The sequence below is a fragment of the Chrysemys picta genome, chromosome 2 (assembly GCF_011386835.1).
Source record: "Chrysemys picta bellii isolate R12L10 chromosome 2, ASM1138683v2, whole genome shotgun sequence".
NCBI classification, from domain to species: domain Eukaryota; kingdom Metazoa; phylum Chordata; order Testudines; family Emydidae; genus Chrysemys; species Chrysemys picta.
In genome coordinates this window covers 78,597,824-78,618,013 of record NC_088792.1, presented here as the reverse complement: position 1 = coordinate 78,618,013, position 20,190 = coordinate 78,597,824, and the positions used below count along the sequence as shown (strand labels likewise).

The 20,190-nt window shown below is 45.1% G+C and overlaps 1 protein-coding gene across 5 annotated transcripts in view; it reads left to right on the top strand.

Annotated features, from left to right (window-relative positions):
- The first annotated feature begins 6,398 nt into the window (after positions 1 to 6,398).
- TCAIM (T cell activation inhibitor, mitochondrial) overlaps positions 6,399 to 20,190 on the top strand; it is a 62,990-nt gene continuing 49,198 nt past the window's right edge. For 3 of the 5 annotated variants that reach the window (XR_010598355.1, XM_065583553.1, XM_005278695.5), the window contains exons 1-2: positions 6,447 to 6,681; positions 9,842 to 9,915. Coding sequence is in view for 4 of the 5 variants with exons in the window: in XM_065583553.1 (XP_065439625.1) it covers positions 9,887 to 9,915 (29 nt within the window). In the remaining variant the exon portion in view is untranslated. Of the gene's footprint in view, positions 6,682 to 7,174; positions 7,198 to 9,841; positions 9,916 to 20,190 lie in introns of those variants that run through there. The other 2 variants (XM_005278696.4, XM_042840565.2) reach the window with 2 other exon arrangements.

The following is a 20,190-nucleotide window of genomic DNA, read 5'->3' as shown; positions in this document are numbered from 1 at the left end:
TGGGAGTTGTAGTTTGGGGGCTCCATACTCCATTTTCCTCTATGGGCTGGTCTCTCTGGCTGAACTATAATTCCCATCATGTGCTATGTTCTCTCTTCTTACTGAGCACTTGCAGTACATCATGGAAGTCGCTGGCTGTAAAGTATCATGGGAGAGGTCATCTGACTGGGGAACCTAGGCCATAGAAGAGAATGGTGGCATGAAGCAGCCAAACAACCACCCTCACAGGCTCAATGGCAATATTCCTAATCAATTTTTGTTTGGCTGGGGATTTGGGGGTGGTTCAATTTTTCGACAAACTCAAAATTATCTGCTGAGAAGAGACATTTTTCATTTAATCAAAAACCTAATTTTATGTCAAAAACCAGTTTCAGTGGAAAATGTTTGATCTCGATTGACTTTAATGTTAGGAGAGTGATAATCACCAGGTGACATCACATGCTACTGACTGCATCACACAAACCTGCATAATTATACAACCAATTTACTTACACGACTTATTGATTGGCATTTATTAGGATGCAAAAACACCTGAGTGCATGTAGGAATATTTATGCAGAACATGACAGAGACAACGAATGGATACTGACTTAATTTAAAGCTTCACTGAAATACGGATGGGTCCTGTAACTTATCAGCCCTGTTTCTAATTTCCTGTTGTGAGAAAGAAGTGGATTCTGAAAACACCACAGATTCCTAGACTCTGCAAGAAAAACTCTGCTTCCCTCCCACTTTCCCCATATATCACACTACTGCTACACAACTTTTACCACAGTGAACACCATTTTTACTGTGGAGTTGTTATAATTATCTGGATCTGATTCTGATTGCCAGGTACCATCTGAAAATATATTGTTGTATGAATGTATTACTTGTATGATTGTATTTCACGGATATAATTGTTGTTTTTTACCCCCTCAAATGACCATGGTAAGGGTGATGCTGGTTTCACTCCTTTTGATATTCCTTTTATACCAAATGAGGGAATTTGGAATATCCCTACCTAGTTTAGATTGATTATGCCTTTCATTTCCCATATTTCTCTTTGATGGGAGTGATTTCTCATTTTAGGAATTTCACTTTCTCATCCTAGATGCATTTAGCATGAGAAATTCTAGATAACTAGAGGCAGTGATTTAAACTCAGATTTTCAGAGTTTAAATCTAGGACAGATTTTCTACTCTCTTGTCTCTGGTGTAATCATACATTTCTATAAAGTAGCTGTAAAATGCTAACATTATGATATACAAGATGGAAGGCGATAATGGTAGGCTTGGAAAGATAAGCTTATTGGTAAATGTCTATAAATATTGATTTCACTATACCCACAAACTGATGAAAAAATATTTCCATCAAGAACTACTACTACTTTGTGTATGCCCAATGTGCCTCAGGTGACAGTGACCAGGATTGATCACTGCATTTGGTCCATTGGTTGGATCATTAGCTTCCCTGACTTGGGCCCAGTACTGACAGGGAGAGCAAAGTGAATACTGATCCATTCCCCGCACCCCCTAAACTGAAATTTACAGATCAGCAAAGTAAGAAAAATGCTGCTTGAGAAATTTATTGGAGTGATTTAAACATATTTACTTTGTATAGATTTACATGTGATGTTTATATGTTTTAACAGTTAAAGCTTTAACTTTTTGAATCTTAACATCTCTTTAAATATTTCCTGACCCACAACTTAAAACTTAAATTGATAAAAGTCTAAAAAAGTTTAAAAATAATCAATATCCATAAAAATTATCAAAAAAAAAATCAGATTCTGCCAATTCTAGGTAATAGTCATGGACTTCATATATTGCCTGTTACTACTGAATTTAACTATATTTTTATGTTTTGCATTGAATCCCAAACACCATTGTTATTGTGTATGCAAAGTGCTCAATAATCTATTGAAATGTTGAGAAATTCTATTGGATCACCAACTTGCCCGAAATAAGGATAAGGGCTGTATTAGCATCTGGCCACTAACCTCAGGCAGTAGCGGATTTACCATGGTGCCGGGCCCACACTCCAGGGAGGCCCCTACCAGGCCCACTCTTCTCCCCCCCCTGCGGGGGGGCAGAAGCTTGGTGCTCCGGGCAGTGAGGCTCCTGCTGCAGTAGGGCAGCCAAGCTCCCCCTCTCCTGCCTCCTCTCACAGCTTGCTCCCTTCCCGCCCTCCCCCTCCCTGCTGCCAATCAGCTGTTTGCCAGCAGCAGGGTGGGGGAGGAGCACAACCGCAGCATGCTCACCTGGGGAGAGGAGGCAGAGAAGAGGTAGGGTGAGGCCTTGGGGAGGGGGGTGGAATGAGCAGACCTACTCTGACTGCAGAGCTGCACAGCCAGGCTGAAAAAAGAAGGTGCTCCTCAGCTCCCGGGACATTGCAGCTGGACACCACCTTCTGGGTCCTAGTGCTGGTTGAGCTCCCTTCTGTGTGCTGGGAGCCATCCTTCATCTTGTACAACAGTGAGTGCCCATGGTGGGGCAGGCAGGGCAGGGGGACAGAGGCAGTGGGGAAGGAAGGGGGTGGGATGGGGAGGAGATGGAGTGGTGGGGAAGGAAGGGGGTGGGATGGGGAACAGAAGGGGATAGGGCAGGGATCGGCAACCTTCAGCCCACGGCCCACCAGGGTAAGCCCCCTGGTGGGTTGGGCCAGTTTGTTTACCTGCTGCATCTGCAGGTTCGGCTGATTGTGGCTCCAGGCAAATGGGGGGCTGCAGGACGAGGGATGTGCTGGCCGCGGCTTCTCGCAGCCCCCATTGGCCTGGAGCGGCAAACCACAGTCAGTGGGAGCCGCAATCAGCCGAACCTGTGGACGCGGCAAGTAAACAAACCGGCCTGGCCTGCTAGGGGGCTTACCCTGGTGGGACACGTACCGAAGGTTACCGATCCCTGGGATAGGGGAAACGGGGGCCCAGCATACGGATCCCCTTGGCAGCAGCTGGGGCTCCCCTGTTAAGCAGGCCCATCAAACCCTCACCCTGACAAGCCCCACCTCCCCTGCATCTGTACCACCCCAATGAGCCCCCCCAAACACCCTCCCCATTGAGCCCCAACCACCAACACCTAGAACCCCACCCAAATGAACCCTGTAGATAAATCTCTGTATTAAGCATCTTCACATAACTTTCATATGACTTTGTATTATGCCTCTCTATGTAACCTTGTATCAAGCCTATCCATATATAACCTCTAACTTTCATATGACTTTGTATTATGCCTCTTCATATAACCCTGTATTAAGCTATTTTCATACAACTTTGTATCAAGTCCTTTGATATAGCAACTTTGTACCAGATCCCTATGTAGAAAAACTTATAGAAAACTTTGTGTTAAGCCTTGGTATAATGTTATAGCCCCTAAGGATAGTTAAAGTAGAAGAAAAATGTCTTTTTGCTAGGAGTAGAATAAGATTCCCCCTCCCCACACTCCCTTAATCAACTGGCATGTTGAATGAATGAGGTGTGAATGAGCAAGGCGTGGAAGGCAAGCACCTCCAGACAGCTAGTTGGAGAGGGGATGGAAGCCAGACCTGAGGACTAGGGCCAGCTCCAGGCATCAGCCGAGCAAGCTGGTGCTTGGGGCAGCAGCTTGTAGGAGGCGGCATTCCGCCCAATCCTAGGGTGGCACGGACGCTTTTTTTTTTCCCCATTGTTCCGCTCCGGCCACCCTGTAGGGGGCAGCGGCGTGGCGGACGGGAGCGTCCTGCAGCAAGCCCGGCAGGGCAACCCGCGTTCTTCCCTCCCAGCCGACCGGAGCGGTGTGGAGCCCTCCCGGCAGGGGGCACGGCGGGCCGGGCCGTGTGGCAGCGCCCCGCTGAAGCCCTGGCCGCCTCCCCTCCCCCTCCCCCCACTAGCCAGGGCACATCTGCAGGGCAGGGAGTCCCCCTGCACCCTGGCTTCGGCCACGCCGCAGGTTTTTTTGTTTTGTTTTGCTGCTCTGGCCACCGCAATTTTTTTTTTTTTTTTGCTTGGGGCGGCCAGAAAGCCAGAGCCGGCCCTGCCAAGGACAATCAAACTTGTCAAGTGGGCTCACTAAAGAAGAGCAGACGGCCTCGGGGGTAGGGTGACCAGATAGTAAGTGTAAAAAATCAGGACAGGGGTGGGGGGTAATTGGCACCTATATAAGAAAAAGCCCCAAATATCGGGACTGTCCCTATAAAATCAGGACATCTGGTCACCCTACTCGGGGGTGGGGGAGGGGGTTTAGAATCAAGCACCTTCTTTTGGAAACACCCTGTTTGAACAGTATTGGGACAACACCCAGAAAGAAGCAGCACAAAGAACCAAGGGACACAGATTTTGAATCTGGTATAGATTTGCATGAGAGGGAAGCTGCTATAAATGTGAGGTGTCTTGCAGAGGACGCTGGGACTTGTCAACATAGGAGCATTGATCCAGATCCGCAGAAGCCCGGCTCCACCCCTCCTCTATCTAACTCACCTGGCCAGTGAAGTTAAGGGGAGCAAGTAGTTGGTAACAAGAAGACGGAGTGTGTTTGTGTGTGTGTATGTGAGTGCATGAGTGTAATATAGATCATATGCATATAATACAGTGTTGATTGATGCATGTATTTCCAATGAATGTAGTGTTTGCCTTATTCCCCCGAAAAGATCCTGTTCAGTACTTTAAGTACAACAATCCCTTCCCCTGCATCCAGACCCCTCCCTCCACTGAGCTCCAACCACTTTTACTTGGTCCCCCCTGCAGACTCCCATTGCCCCTGCACCTGGCACCTCCCTGTGCATCCAGATCCCCCACTGAGCTGCCTGCACCCAGACTTCCCCACACAGAACCCTCTTACCCCCATCTGGATACCCCCACACTAAATCCCTTTGCATTTGGATCCCACTGCAGGGCTGAGCCTCCCTGCCCACATCGGGTATGCCTGGCACAAAAGTGGCAGGGCCCCAGGGTGTTTCTGTTGCAGGCCTGGCCCTTGTGCTGTGTCAGGGTCAGGTTCAGTCTCACTGCCAAGTCCCTGTTCCTGGGGGGTGGGGGAGGCTGCAGGGTATTCTCCTACCTCCAAGCAGCCAGTGGCCTGTGCTCCCCCCAGCCATGGTGGAGCTTCCACATTTATTATAAAAAAAAAATCAGAATTTTAAAATATTATGCACAGAACTTGATGCAGAATTCCCTCAGGAATATGGGGCACTGTACAGCTGTGATGGTGGGACTGTGAAGGGGGTGCTGGACAGTAGGGGATCTGTGGGTGGGGGAGCTGGGCAGGGGTATGGTGTGCAGGGTGCTGTGTAGTTGTGATGGGATGTCAGCGGGCGAGGTCTCTAGGCAGGGAGTGCTGGGCATAGGGATCTGTGGGGGAAGTCTCTGGGTGAGGGGCACTGGCATAAGGGCAGGGCACTGAGCAGGAGTGCAGTGTGGAAGGGGCACACTGGCAGCACAGGGCTGGGCGTCTAGCAGTTTGTGGTTTGTAAACAGTGCCCTTGTCCTGGGCTGAGTGGGGCCACTCCCACTGTGCCTCATTGCCCCCAACTGACCCATCACTCTGTGGATGCCCCCCCCATCACATGCCCTATTTCCCCAATGGGGGCCCACAAATATGTTTGGGGCCGGGCCCACAAAAAGTTAATCCGGCCCTGACCTCAGGGCATACTTTGTATGTTTATTTAAAAGGAATACAATGTTCCCTTTGCTTGCACTTCTAGCTCCCAAATAAATATCAATTGCTGGGTAGCTCCCAAGTATCAGAGGGGTAGCCGTGTCAATCTGTATCCACAAAAACAACAAGGCGTCTGGTGGCACCTTAAAGACTAACATTTATTTGGGCATAAGCTTTCGTGAAAACCCACAATCCCACTTCTGTGGGTTTTTTACCCACGAAAGCTTATGCCCAAATAAATCTGTTAGTCATTAAGGTGCCACCCGCCTCCTGTTGCTGGGTAGCTGCGTTCAGAAGTAGTGAAAGTTGATTTCCAGCTCAGAAAAAGAGCAGCGTGGGGCTCCCGGTGCGTGGGTGAGAAGACATTGCCAGGCCCCCACTCCCAAAATCCCGCGGAAGAAGTTGCAGCGGCGGGAGCTCAGGGGCGTGCGGCTCCGGCGTGTGCGGTTACAGGCAAGGCCTTGGGGCTCACAGGGTGAAACCCCCAACGTTACACGCGCCGTGGGAGCCGCTAAACACCGTCCGGTTCCGCTCGGCTGAAATCACCCGCGCTGGGGTGGGAGTGCGGGGCCTGCCGCTGCGGAGGAGCCCGGTAACGGCAGGCGGGTTTTCCCCTGCACGGGGGGAGCTCGGGAGAGTCCGTTCCTCAGCGTGTGCGGAGCTCGGGGGCCTGGCCCCGCCGTCCCTCGGCACCGGGATCGTTCTGTTCTGCCTCCGAGAATTAAACACCCTCCACCGGGGCGCTCGGGCACTGCAGAGCTCTCGCGCATGCGCGGGTACTTTGACGGATGGGGGAGCGCGCGGTCTCTCTCTTGGTCGCGGGCTGGAGGAACGCGCGAGGTGACGCGGCTGCGCGCGAAGAGGGGCCAGCGCGCGACCCGGAGCGCGGGCGGAGGAGAGGAACCTGCTCGGGAGGTGGGAAGGTGACGGCGGCGACCCCGCCCCTCAGGCCGCTCCCCCTTCTCCTCCCTCTCGGGAGGGGGTCACTGAGTGTCGGCTCCCTACGCGCGCGCCCCGCGATGGGGACCGAGCTCCGGCAGGCGGGGGGAGGGGCCGCTGTCACGACGCTGAGGTAAGGGGGCTGGGGGCCTGACGCGGCACGGCGGCTGCTGGCCTCCTGCGTATCTCGGGGAAGTGTCAGGGCCTCAGTTGCCCCCGCGGGGTTCTGCGCTCACGGGCCCTTCCTTGGCCCACGACCCCTGGTGGGGACAGGCCGGGAGCTGCCCGCTGAACGCGCTAGCGGGCCGGGCCGGGCCGAGACAGCGATCGGTTTCCACGTGGCTCGTTTAAAACTTCCCGCGGGATCCCGCTGCGCTGCCGGGCCCGCTGTCCTAGGGAGCGAGGCCGGGGGCGGCGCTCTCCCGTCACACGGTGGCTGGAGCCCCTGCCGCTTTTGAAGGCAGCCCTTTTTGTGTCCGGATTGTAACCCCGGTGTTGTGCGGGGCCAGGTGACTGGCGCTGTCCACGCCCGCCTTGGCTCGGACCCACCCTCAGAGAGACGGGATTTTAAACCACTAACCCCACGGAAACGGAGCCCGCCAGGAGGGGCTGGGCTGCTGTCTCTGAGCGCCCTTCGTGGGGTCTTGGGGTAGGGCGGCTCTGGTCAGGGTCTGGATGCAGACTGACCTCCCCTGGGCTGTAATACGTGGGGCTAGTTTAGGAGATGTTGGTGGCCTGTCATATACAAGAGGTCAAGCTACCCATTTCCCTCTGGCCTTATAAGCTTTTGATGGTCAAGAGCTGGAAGACACTTGGCTTGTGTTTTGTAAACTTCTTCTGTATTTATGCTGAGATTGCAGAAGCGTTCTGGCACCCTGCGCTGCTCATCTGGAGACCCAAACTCCTCCCTTCCTGTCTCTCACCAGAGGCTTTGATTTGGAACTGCAGTTACATGACTGCATCTCAGATCTGTTACATAATGCAGCATAGGCCCAACAGGTGTCTGTCTGAGGCAGCAAAATGTTTAGTCACTTGTTAATGGTGTGGATTTCAATGGTGACTTTTAAATATTCCTGTTGGCAAATCAGCCCTGCTTCATTCTCTCTTGCATAGAGCTAAAGACTCGCATTTTAGATTTTAATCTTAAGGCAGTTTTTGCAGTCTAGAGATATCTCATGAAGCACCCAGCAAATTCTATTTTAAAAACTTACTCAAGTCTTTGAATTTTTGTAATTGCACTGCTTATGACCACTCTGAATCTGCCTGAGGTAGCAAAACGCCACAGAACCAGCTCTAGTGTTGTACTCTTAACCTATGGAAATGTTGTAGCTAAAATAATGTTTATATGAATGTTTTAGTTCATTCTGTATACACTGTTGTGAAGTAACCATGCTGCATCTGGCCAATTAGGGAAATGGGTAGCTGCTTCAACAGGCATAAGACTAGAATCTACAAAAATCTTTCACCAAATCACACGCTATTTTAAAGAGTGTGTTGGGGTTTATAAAATTGTTTTAGAAAAGTGATCAAATTGTTGACTTAACTGGTTAACCATAGCAGATTTTGTGCTGCACGAGAAAAGTGAATATTTCCTTTGTATTTAAACTCCTTCAGCTTTTGCCTGTTCATGACATCTGTCACTCTTACTAACATTGGTATACCTGGAATGTTCAGTTCAGCATACTGCTGGGAATGCTCACAGCAATCAAGTGCTCAGTTAAATGTGAGAAACTGACAGCAGTGACTTCTTATACACACACTCTGCTGCTTCCCTTGAGGAGCCAATTATGCTGAACTATTTCGTGCCTTTCCAAGGGGAAAAAAAGGCCTACAATCATATTAGCCAATACCCTTATACATGACGTAAGGAAGTGTTTGGCCCTAGATCTATGGAGAATTCCAAAAGTATTAAATCAAAAATTATTAGGGCTGTTTTTAAAAATATATGGTGAATGGACTATTAAAACACAATTTGTTTCAAGCTGCCTAGGTATCACTTGATTAACACTCTATAAAAATTTAAAAAATACATTAAAATTTAAAGACAGATTTGTTGTTGTTTTTTAAATGCAGTAACTTTTTGCATGTCACTCTCCCTTCATGTTACGGTTGAGAAGTAAGGCTCAATAGGACTATGAAACCAAATATATTCACTTTGAGTTCTGAAGTGATAAGGCAAAAATGATGCTTTATTCCCAAAGACTTTGGTGTTACAAGTGGAGTGCAGTATAAATCTAGTTTGTTTGAGGAAATAAAGTTGTGTTTTGCTCAGACACAACTGTCTTTTGATTAGGGTGCAAATGAAATAATTCTGTGTGTGTTCAGTTGATCAGTTTAATAACATAATTAATACTGTAGCCAACACCAGATGTTTCAGAGGAAGATGCAAGAAAACTGCAGCACGCAGTTATGAGAGAATCTGCCTCCAGAAATACTCTCTCCTAACCTTCAGTAGTTAGAAATTGGCTTAAGCCCTTCCAAAACTGTTTGGTGGCTTTTGGTTGGTTTATTTAGTGTTTATTACAGTAATTCTAGATTTTCTTGTTATCCATACAAAAAATTGCTAATTTCATTTTGAAATCTGTTAAGATTTTTGCCTTGATATCTTATGGCGATGGATTCCATATCTAATTATATATTGTATGAAAAAGTATTTTTTTTATTGGTTTTGTATCTGCCACCTGTTTTTAAAGGGACACAACCAACTTGAGAACTTCATTTGTTTTGAAAATTTTGCAGTTAAATGTAGCACCTAAGATAACTGGAAGAAGTTTGGGTGGAAAACTGTTTTGCTTTATTTTTGTTTGTTTGTTTTTTTTGTTTTATTTTGTGGATTTGAGGGAACTTTGTGCATAGTCAATTTCACTGTTTCCCCCTTGTAGCCAGTCAATTTCTCCTGTGCTGAAAAGACAGTTATAAAAAAACAACAGGGAGATTGAAAAACATTTTAAATATATCAAAGGACTTTTTTTTAAAAGCCATACTCACCAGAAACTGGAGTATCTTTAAATTATTCTGTTTAAGATTTTCAAATAGTGTCAGTTCAAATCCACCTATATTAATACAGAGTACACATTTTATCACATAATTTACTAAAGGTTACTTTTTTCCTGTAGCTTAGGAAAAAATCTAAAAGCATCCTTGTGTAAAACCAAATCCTGCATTGTGGATTTTCTTAATTGTTCATTACCACTGTTACTTAAATTGTAAAACAGTTTTTTAGAGAATTGAAAGGGGGAAATATACATGGACACAATCATTAAATATACTTTCCTTTTGTATTCTTCTTTAAGTGATCTAGCGGATGTCTGAAAGTTGACTTGAGCATAAGCAGTGAGATGTTTTGCCATTTGGGGGCTGTGAGGAGGTAAGACTGATTGCCAAATTAATCTACCCTTTAACTTAGTAATTAAAAGCTGGAGGTTTTGTGTTTAATACTTTTCAATTTTTCTCTGAATCGATCATTTGTTATCCATGTGCCATTTGACATTTTTACCACAATAGCTGCAATACACATTCAGTCATCCAATGGAGGATGAATAGTTAGACACAGGCTAAACAGAACATAGGTTTGAGTATGGCTTTATTGGGTGAAATAAGCTAAAATTAAATATCCAAAATATAACTGAATTCTTATGCTATTAAAGTTCAGCATTACAGATAAAGTGAACTGTAAGGGTAAAGTAAATTACTTTTAACAAAGATATTCAATGCGAAAGCTACAGGAAAAAGTTATGTTTAATAGATTTTGACAACAATCTTCAACAGGGAGTATTATTTCATCAATGATTCTGTCTTGCAATCCTGTTGCATAACACCTTGTAGCAGAGATTGTGTTTGATAATATCTTTCACAATAGTGAGACTGCAATACTCTTGGTGGTAATGATTTTGCTTTTGAACATGAATCCCTGTCTCTTCTTATCCTCCTTAATCTGAATGCGGTTTTGGGGAAAATTGATCACTCCTTGAGCAAGAAGCCAAGGGCACCTTCTTTGCATTTTTTTTCTCTAAATAAATTTTAATTTCTTAATTTCGCCCCACAGCTATGGGATGCCTCAAGATCTGTCTTTCATCTTTTCTGTGTATATTCTTCATTCTGTTACATAGGTTAATTGGTCTGTGAGTGTTCCTCCTTTGAGTAAGTTCAAAATAGTTTTTTGCTAGGATCCTCAGCCTACCTTCTACGATGGTAATGTTACATATAGCAGTTTTATTTTGTTGTTTCCCATCTATCGCCATTTTCTCATTAAGATCTTGGATAAATGTGATTTTTATGTCTCAAGTTAAAAAGGTTATGAGGAAAACCTTGTACTTTAGCCAGAGGTAACTTTTAAAGATGGGAACAGGTAAGGTACAAGGAGCCTAGGCCCCTTGCCAACCAACTATGAAGGGGTAGGCTGCTGACATTCTTGTATGGGTATTCTCCATGGATCTTTTTTTTCAGACTATCTTTTGTATGAGCTTTTAACTGTGTCTGATTAAATGTAAAGTACTTAGGAGTGTCTGGAAGGGAAAATCTTTCTCTTACTGCCTCAGAGCCTCCTGGTTACTGCAAAGAAGTTGTATATGGGAGGGGTAACTTTTACTATTTACTTTACTATTGTCCTTTCCTGAATAACAGTGGTGAAGCTGAGGAGTCTTGGTAATTTCACTCTGCTTCTTGACAAAACTAGGAGTAACAGAAGAGGTGGTAGAGTTGTCTCTCTGCCAATACGAGACTGTGTTGCTTTGGTTTACATTTGGTTCACATTTCAAAGGTTATTTTTTTTAACTGTAAGGGCTCCCCATCTTCGTCAGAGAAAGCTTTGTGCTTATCATGGTCAGATGGATTCTTCAAGCCCTGCAAGTTTATTTGAATCTTAAATATTCACCTACCCTTTTTTATTAGCCTCATCCGTTGTTTTGTTGTTAACTAAGCTGTGACGTTATTGACATAAACTGGGACCATATAGATCATTGTTGCAACCAAGGTCCTGTAGTGGCACCCAAATCTTGTATAAAGGGGGTCAAATGGGGTGTCTAGGACAAGGTTATGGTTTACTGGTTATGATTATGCTGTCTATATGTGTGTATCAGTTTTGTAGTCGAAGTTATGAATATTGGCTCTATACTGTCTGTATGGCAAACTTATGCTATGCTTCTGGGTGACATCCCAGACAAGCTGAGATTAGCTCTGCCTAGCCTGCTTGATGGCCCATTAAGGACCATCAGCTATACAATGGACCCATTGAGAGAAGGCAGATACGCCTTGTACCTCAGCAAAGTATGCAGGGACTGGCCCATGTGACTCCAGACTCCATTTTTGCTGTAATTTTCCACAGTAAGAACAAAGAGGTGAACTTACACCTGGAAAAGACTATATAAGGCTGATGCCTGATCTCCATCTGGTCTTCAATCCTGCTTCATACCTCTGGAGGAACTTTGCTACAAGCTGAAGCTTTGAACAAAGGACTGAGGACCCATCCCAGCGGGGGATGTATTCCAGAGACTTGATTTGAACCTGCAGTTTATTCCATCGCTGCTGCAAGCCTGAACCAAGAACTGTGCCATTACTGTATGTAATTGATTCCATTTAACCAATTCTAACTCTCATCTCTATCTTTTTCCTTTTATGAATAAACCTTTAGATTTTAGATTCTAAAGGATTGGCAGTAGCGTGATTTGTGGGTAAGGTCTGACTTGTACATTGACCTGGGTCTGGGGCTTGGTCCTTTGGGATCGGGAGAACCGTTTTCTTTTACTGGGGTATTAGTTTTTATAACCATTTGTCCCCATAACGTGTGGCACTGGTGGTAATACTGGGTAACTGGAGTGTCTAAGGAGATTGCTTGTGAGACTTGCGGTTAGCCAGTGGGGTGAGATCGAAGTCTTAGTCTGGCTGGTTTGGTCTGCCTTAGAGGTGGAAAAACCCCAGCCTTGGGCTGTAACTGCCCTATTTGAGCAATTTGTCCTGAGTTGGCACTCTCAGTTGGGTTCCGCCAGAACCGCATTGTCACAGTGGCGTAGTCGTGCTTGGATCCACAGAACCAGGTCAATTAAGCTTCGGGTCAGAACCCCACGCTATCCAAATTTGAATTTTGGGATTGAGAGTTTTGTTGGTTAAAGAGCTGCCACAATGGCTGAGCAAAGAGCATATGAGGGACTTGGCAAAAAAGCCCTGGAAAATTTGTGTTCAGAAAAGAGGATATGCTTTAGAAAGAAAGCTACAAAGGAAGAACTGAGAAATCTGTTAATAGCCAGTGATCAGGGGGCAAGAGCACAGCCCTTACCTGAGGCTGCAGAAGATGCAGAAAAAATTAGGATGCAAAGGGTGACAAGTAAACTGCAATTTGAGCATGAACAGAAGCTAGCAGATCTTCGATTGCTGGAGAAGCAAAAAATAGCAGAGTTAGAAAGAGAGAGAGAGAAAGAGGCTGCTGAGAGAGAGAAAGAGGCTGATCAAAGAAAGAAGGAGGCTGATGAGAGAGAAGAGAGAGCTCGTAAGGGACGTCTAGAGCTGCTCGCTGCTGAGCAGGAGACTCACAGGATGGAACAGGAGACGGCCAGACTTCAGCTCCAAGTAATGGAAGAGCGGAGAAAGTCATCCCCACCTGGTACTCCACTTCCCCCCCACCATGAGAAAAACTGGGAAAGGATGTGTCCCATTTACAATGATACTGAGGATATAGAGGAGTTTTTGTCTACCTTTGAACGCCTCTGCAATCTGTACCAGATCCCTGAGGGTCAGCGAATGCCTGTCCTGCTGACCAGACTGACTGGAAAAGCCAGGGAGGTGTTTAATGACTTGGGGGAACAAGAAGCCTTAAATTATGAGCGGTTTAAGGATTCTGTGTTAAGGCGGTTCAAGGTTACTCCTGAATCTTACAGAGTTAAGTTTAGAGAGTTTAAAATGTCTAAGGATTGTACTTTTGTAGAATGTGCTCATAAGCTGATGGGTTTTGTTAAAAAGTGGGTTATGGGAGCCAAGGTTCATGGGAGTTTTGAAAAACTGCTGGATTTAATAACTTTGGAACAGTTCTTAGACATTGTGCCGGACAATGTGAGAGCAGCTGTGTGTGACAGGGACCCTGAGTCAGTCCTACGGGCAGCAGAGATTGCGGATGCCCATACCCAAAACAGGGCTCGAGAAGGGTGTAAAACCCCGGGGAAAACTGATCACCATTCTCCCCAGTTCAAGAGGAGGGAAGGATTTAAAAATAAACCTGACTCTTCTAAAGGAGTTCAAGGGGGCCCGGGGGGTAGGAACTCACATCCCAGGACGGAACAGGTTACATGCTATCACTGTGGTATGCTGGGCCACATGAGACCAGACTGCCCGACACTGAAGGGCGGCCCAAAACCAGCAACCCCAAATGCCACGGCCAATGCTAACCCTGTTGTTGTAAACTCACAGGCAAGCCACACAGAGCCCAGCATTGGTGCCCTGTGTGCAAATGCTGTTTCTGTGGTCTCGGAAGAATTTGACCTTAAAACTCACATTAGAGCTAAATATGGGGGAAATAATGCAGAGTTTATTAGCAGTGCAGAAGTTAATGGAGTGAGGTGTATGGCATGGAGGGACACCGCAGCAGATATTACTCTGGTTAAAGCAAGTCTTGTCAGGAAGGAAGATTATTTGCCAGGTGAAGATGTAACTGTTGTAGCCTTATCTAAGTATTTTGTCAGGGTGCCTTTGGCTAAAATCCACCTGAAATGGAAGGGATTGGAGGGCACCATGGTTGTGGGAGTAAAAGACATAATCCCTAAGGATATTATGATTGGAAATGATATTAAAGCTATGGTCAGTCAAGTTAATACAAACCAGGCACAAGAGAGGATTGATCCTAAGGTTGTGCCTATGGAGGGTTTCTCCAAAAGTTTGTCTTTGGAAAGTAGCTGTTTGGCTGTGAATGAAGTTTCTGAATATCTATCTAATGTCTCAGAAGTAAATCTGGAATTAGATCAAGCAAAGGGAGAGGAGAACAAGGAGATTTTGGATGAGCCTAGGCAGTCTTGTGAGCTGATGGCTTTATCTAGTCAGCAGTTTGGGAAGGCAAGGAGAGTGGAAGATGAGTGTCCCTATACCTTATCTGTTTCCTGTGCGAAGAATAGTGACAGTGAAGGAAATGTGCCTGTGTCTGTCAGGGGTATTGACTTGCCTATGGAGGAAGCTACCCCAGTCTCCAAGCAGTTGTCTGTGAACAGCCCGGTGTGCTGGGACAAGGGAAATGAAATCCCAAATTATATGTCTAGTAAAGGAAAATGCGTCTCCAACTCTTTTTTGTCTGTGGAGCAGACAGAAGGTGCCTTTCGGCCTGTGATGGTTGAGAGTAATTTAGTTGTCTCAGAGTTGGTTCTGGATTCAACTAAAGCCCAGGAAGGGAATGGTCCTAAGTTTGCATCTGCTGGGGAGAATGGCACCGTAACTAGGTTGCATCCAGTTAGTGTCTTAGCAAAATCCCAGAGACCAGACAATTCTGATGCTTGTATTGGGCCTGTTGCTCATGTGTGGTTGGAGAAGGGTGTAACAACTCTGTCTGATCAGGGTGATACCCTAGCCAGGGCACAAGGGGAGCAGAAAGGTAATTTGGTTGTGTTACCTACGGACAGTTTAACAACTTGTGGCAAAAAGGAAAAAATTCCTAAGCTGTTGTGTGGCAAAGAGAAGGGAAGTATTTCTAACCTTTTATCTAGGAAGTCTATGGGTTCACCTGAAAGGGGATTGTGTAGAGATCTGCCTGATGGGCCAGAGGTGATCCTGAATGTAAGTAAGACCCAGACAGAGTCTGTTGTTGCTCAGGAAAGTGTGCCTTTAGAGCAAGCCCTAGGTGAAGAGGGTAAGGGCAGAATTTCTGTGAGGGGTGAATTGCTGCTTAGAAAAGCTCCTGGAAAAAGGAATCCTCATGGTACTCGGTGCAAGCAGTTCCCTGCAACTGAAGGGTGTGAGAGTGATTTAATCAAGGAAGTTTCAGTTCCTAGCAGCCAAAAATTGTCTGTTGTGAATGGATCCTCTGACTTTCCTTTTAAAAGATCCAGTGTGGGTAGCTTTGAGAAGGTCTCAGAGGAAGTAAAAGTTGTTAAGGAATTGAGGCATCCCTATAACCGAGTGGCTGTGTGGGGCCAACTTGTTGGGGAGACAATGGTGTTGGAACAGGAATGTCTCCTTTCTGATTCTTTAAATGAGCAGTTTGTGCTTCAGGGTTTGAGGACAGATTTGGTTACTGATGTGTCAGAGCAGAGCAGTTTTATGGCTAAATGCTTGAGGATGCGGGGGAGAGCAAGCAAACTCTCACCCGCAGACTCTTTGGATTTGTGTGGTATCTCTTTAAGACAGAGTCCAGCCTTGGAGATAATAGCAGTTACGAATATGAAAACTGGTGGACTGGCTCTGGTCTGGGGTAGTGCAAATTACTTGCCTGGCTGGGAAAGGAAGGACTTGCTAATAGCTGTTAGCACAGAGGGCCCACCCCATCAGCCAGTGAATTCTGTTAAGCAAGAGAAATCGGGGTTTGATCCTGCAGGACAAGGAGGACAGAGAAAACTGAATTTTGCAAAGGGAAGCCACAGGTTAACCCTAAAATGCCCAAACTCCAATGGTATTGAGCCAAAGGTGTGGCATGACAAACATGACTGTAGATGGACACTTGCAATGAACTTGTTGTTATTGCTAAATTTTGTAATTAACAATGTGCCTAATCTTTTGGAGAATCCCTCGAACATGTTAAAAGGAATACATGAAAACACACGTTATGTTAAAAGGCCTTGTTACACTGGGGTTTCACAGGTAATGCCTATAAACAATATGGGAACTTTTCACAGGGGAAAAGACATTCCAGACCTAATGTGCTGTATGAAAAGGAAGACTGAGGCACACTACCATATTGCTTTCATGGCTAAATGCCAAGAATCCTGGACTATGAAGAACATTAATATCTGCATTTATTTGATGTTAATGGGGTTCCAAACATTTGCCCGAGCTGGTATGGATAAAGTAGCTGTTTTCTTTAGCTCTTGGCAAGATCACATGAGACATACAGGAACCATGCTGCCAGAGCAGATCCAATCCACTATTGTTCTAACTAAGTGTTACCTTGAGTTTGTAAAGAGGTTCAATCATGTGGTTGAACATGATTTTGATAAACCATTTCTGTTATACACTGGTACGGCTTCTAACCCAATACTAGCTGTAGTGAGACAGAACCCAGGATGGGGAGCTCTTGGGATGCAGTCAGTGATGTTTGTGTCATCCCTTCCTGCATCAATTTTGCGTTGGGGGTGTGACGTTATTGACATAAACTGGGACCATATAGATCATTGTTGCAACCAAGGTCCTGTAGTGGCACCCAAATCTTGTATAAAGGGGGTCAAATGGGGTGTCTAGGACAAGGTTATGGTTTACTGGTTATGATTATGCTGTCTATATGTGTGTATCAGTTTTGTAGTCGAAGTTATGAATATTGGCTCTATACTGTCTGTATGGCAAACTTATGCTATGCTTCTGGGTGACATCCCAGACAAGCTGAGATTAGCTCTGCCTAGCCTGCTTGATGGCCCATTAAGGACCATCAGCTATACAATGGACCCATTGAGAGAAGGCAGATACGCCTTGTACCTCAGCAAAGTATGCAGGGACTGGCCCATGTGACTCCAGACTCCATTTTTGCTGTAATTTTCCACAGTAAGAACAAAGAGGTGAACTTACACCTGGAAAAGACTATATAAGGCTGATGCCTGATCTCCATCTGGTCTTCAATCCTGCTTCATACCTCTGGAGGAACTTTGCTACAAGCTGAAGCTTTGAACAAAGGACTGAGGACCCATCCCAGCGGGGGATGTATTCCAGAGACTTGATTTGAACCTGCAGTTTATTCCATCGCTGCTGCAAGCCTGAACCAAGAACTGTGCCATTACTGTATGTAATTGATTCCATTTAACCAATTCTAACTCTCATCTCTATCTTTTTCCTTTTATGAATAAACCTTTAGATTTTAGATTCTAAAGGATTGGCAGTAGCGTGATTTGTGGGTAAGGTCTGACTTGTACATTGACCTGGGTCTGGGGCTTGGTCCTTTGGGATCGGGAGAACCGTTTTCTTTTACTGGGGTATTAGTTTTTATAACCATTTGTCCCCATAACGTGTGGCACTGGTGGTAATACTGGGTAACTGGAGTGTCTAAGGAGATTGCTTGTGAGACTTGCGGTTAGCCAGTGGGGTGAGATCGAAGTCTTAGTCTGGCTGGTTTGGTCTGCCTTAGAGGTGGAAAAACCCCAGCCTTGGGCTGTAACTGCCCTATTTGAGCAATTTGTCCTGAGTTGGCACTCTCAGTTGGGTTCCGCCAGAACCGCATGGTCACATAAGCGCAGGGCTAAATTCAGCCAGAGCCATCCAGAACAGAGCTCTGGTAAATATTTTCAAACCTGCGGGAGCCCTGGCACCAAGCCCCGGGAAATACTTGGGGAGAATTTAAGCCCTGACCAAAGTGTTAGAGATACTGACAAACAAGATCAGGGTCCTTATCTCAACTTGAGAACTCAATACTTGTTTTAAAAAAATTGTTAAAAATAAAATTTAGACATGCACATGAGACTCTGATGTCTGACCTTGTTTTAATTGCTGGATGGAAAGGTATTCACATGAATGAATCTGCTGCCCAAGTGGTGTAAAAGAGATTTGGAGATGACCCTAACATGTTATGGATCTATGCAAGTTCTATTTTAATTTGACTCACTATTTAATGATTTTGGAAAAGAAAAGATGGCTCCCAAAGACCAAACCATCTGGTTGTTAACTTCATATTGCACTGACTTTCTCTTAAGTTATTTGATTTTCAGAATATCCATATTTGCACAGATCTTGGCTTGTAGAACGTTCTTGGATCATCTTTCTTGGGTTTGTTGATGATGGTTTTACTAGATCTCATAATATTTGAACTAACTGCAATTTGACTATGGTGTTTGTTTGCAAAGGCATTTGGCAAGTGCAATAAAACTTGATTGATTGATCTCCCCTCCCCCTCCCCAAAAAAACAAAAAAAATCTGTTAGCCAACTTCTTTTATAGGGTAGGAGTAGACAAAAAGAAATGTTCATCACAATTTATTCTCCAGTAAAATTATTCACCCCAGAAAATCAGGTGAATGGAGTTTTATAAGGCTGTCTTATTATTTTTATATGGTCATAATTTCTATGTGAAAGATATGCAGTTATGCCTCTTAGGTTTCATTTATTTGCCTGTCTCGAGTTTATCAACCTCTGACCATACTATGATTTTGTCTGTCTTGCATTTAATTTTGTGAAGTGTGGGGTTTTGGGGACGAGGGGGGGGTTAGTCTATAGTTTTAAATGTATACAGTGTCTTTCATTTAAAGTGTTTTACTGCTGAACAGAACTGAAGTGCTCTTCCATCAGCATTCACATTCAGTTTGAAACTAAGATGATGAAGGAAAAATGACTTCTCATGGTAAATTAATTAGTATGCTATGTGAGATCAGTCGGGAAGGAAAAATTCCATTGTTAAACATTTACCATTTACACGCTGCCCTTGGTATTTATAAATGTGCTGCCCTGTTCATTTAACACAACAACTCAGACAACTTTGTACTATGGTCAGAAACCTTAGTGATCTTTTACCCAGAATTTGCCTTTTCCTCTCATTTCTCTAATCTGCCGTGCAAGTCTGCTCTCTGTCATTTCCAGAATGTTGCCAGAATTTGCCCTTACTTCAGCTCTGCCTCCTGAGATCCTTCTGGGGCAATCAAGCGTGCTGTGGTTATATAACTCTGCCACTGCAGGAAATGTAACCATATCATGTTCATTGCATCTTGTTGGTTACAATTCTGAACTGATGTGCTAATCCCAGTATTTACAAATTTCTAAAACTAAAGACACACTATCTCCCATTTGCCCACTACTTGCTCTTACAACCTTGAACTCTCTCCTTTAATTGTCCACAATTGAAGCTCACCCTTTAACTTGTGCTTTCTGATCTATCTAAATTTCTTCATCCAAACACTTCCTCTCTCCAAATCTTCCTTTATACAATCTTCTTCATCTATGATGGAAATTAAATCTGTCAACATCCCTCTTCTTCCCTGTTCTTGCATCTTTCCTCACTTTCAGCCCTCTCATTTTCAAATAAGCTTATTTTCTTTCACTCCAATCTACCTCCTTATATCATTTTGTCTTCTATACAAGAATATGCTTGGGAAATGAAGTAAGTTTGCTCAGGATTAAGGATAGCCATGGGCATGTGGTTCTCAGAAGTGAACAAGGGATGCCTTCTCTGTGTTGAAATATGATTATTTCTTCTTCAAGTGCTTGTTCATGTCAATTCCAATTAGGTGTGCACGTGCCACATGCACAGCAGCCAGAAGGTTTTTCCCCTAGCAGCCTCCGTTGGGTTGGCCTGGGCGCCCCCTGTGATCGCACCTTCATTGCGCTCACTATAGGGCCCTGCCGACCCGCCATCCCCTCAGTTCCTTCTTACCACCTGTGACAGTTAGCCTGAATGCTCGTGGCTCTTGCTCTGCAAGTGCAATTCCCCTAGTTTCTTTAACTTCTTCGTGTAAATAGTTCATATATAGAGTATAGTTAGTGTTAGTTTTAGATAAGGTTTAGTTGGGGGGTGCACCCTTTGGTTCCCCCAGTGATGGGTTGGATCAC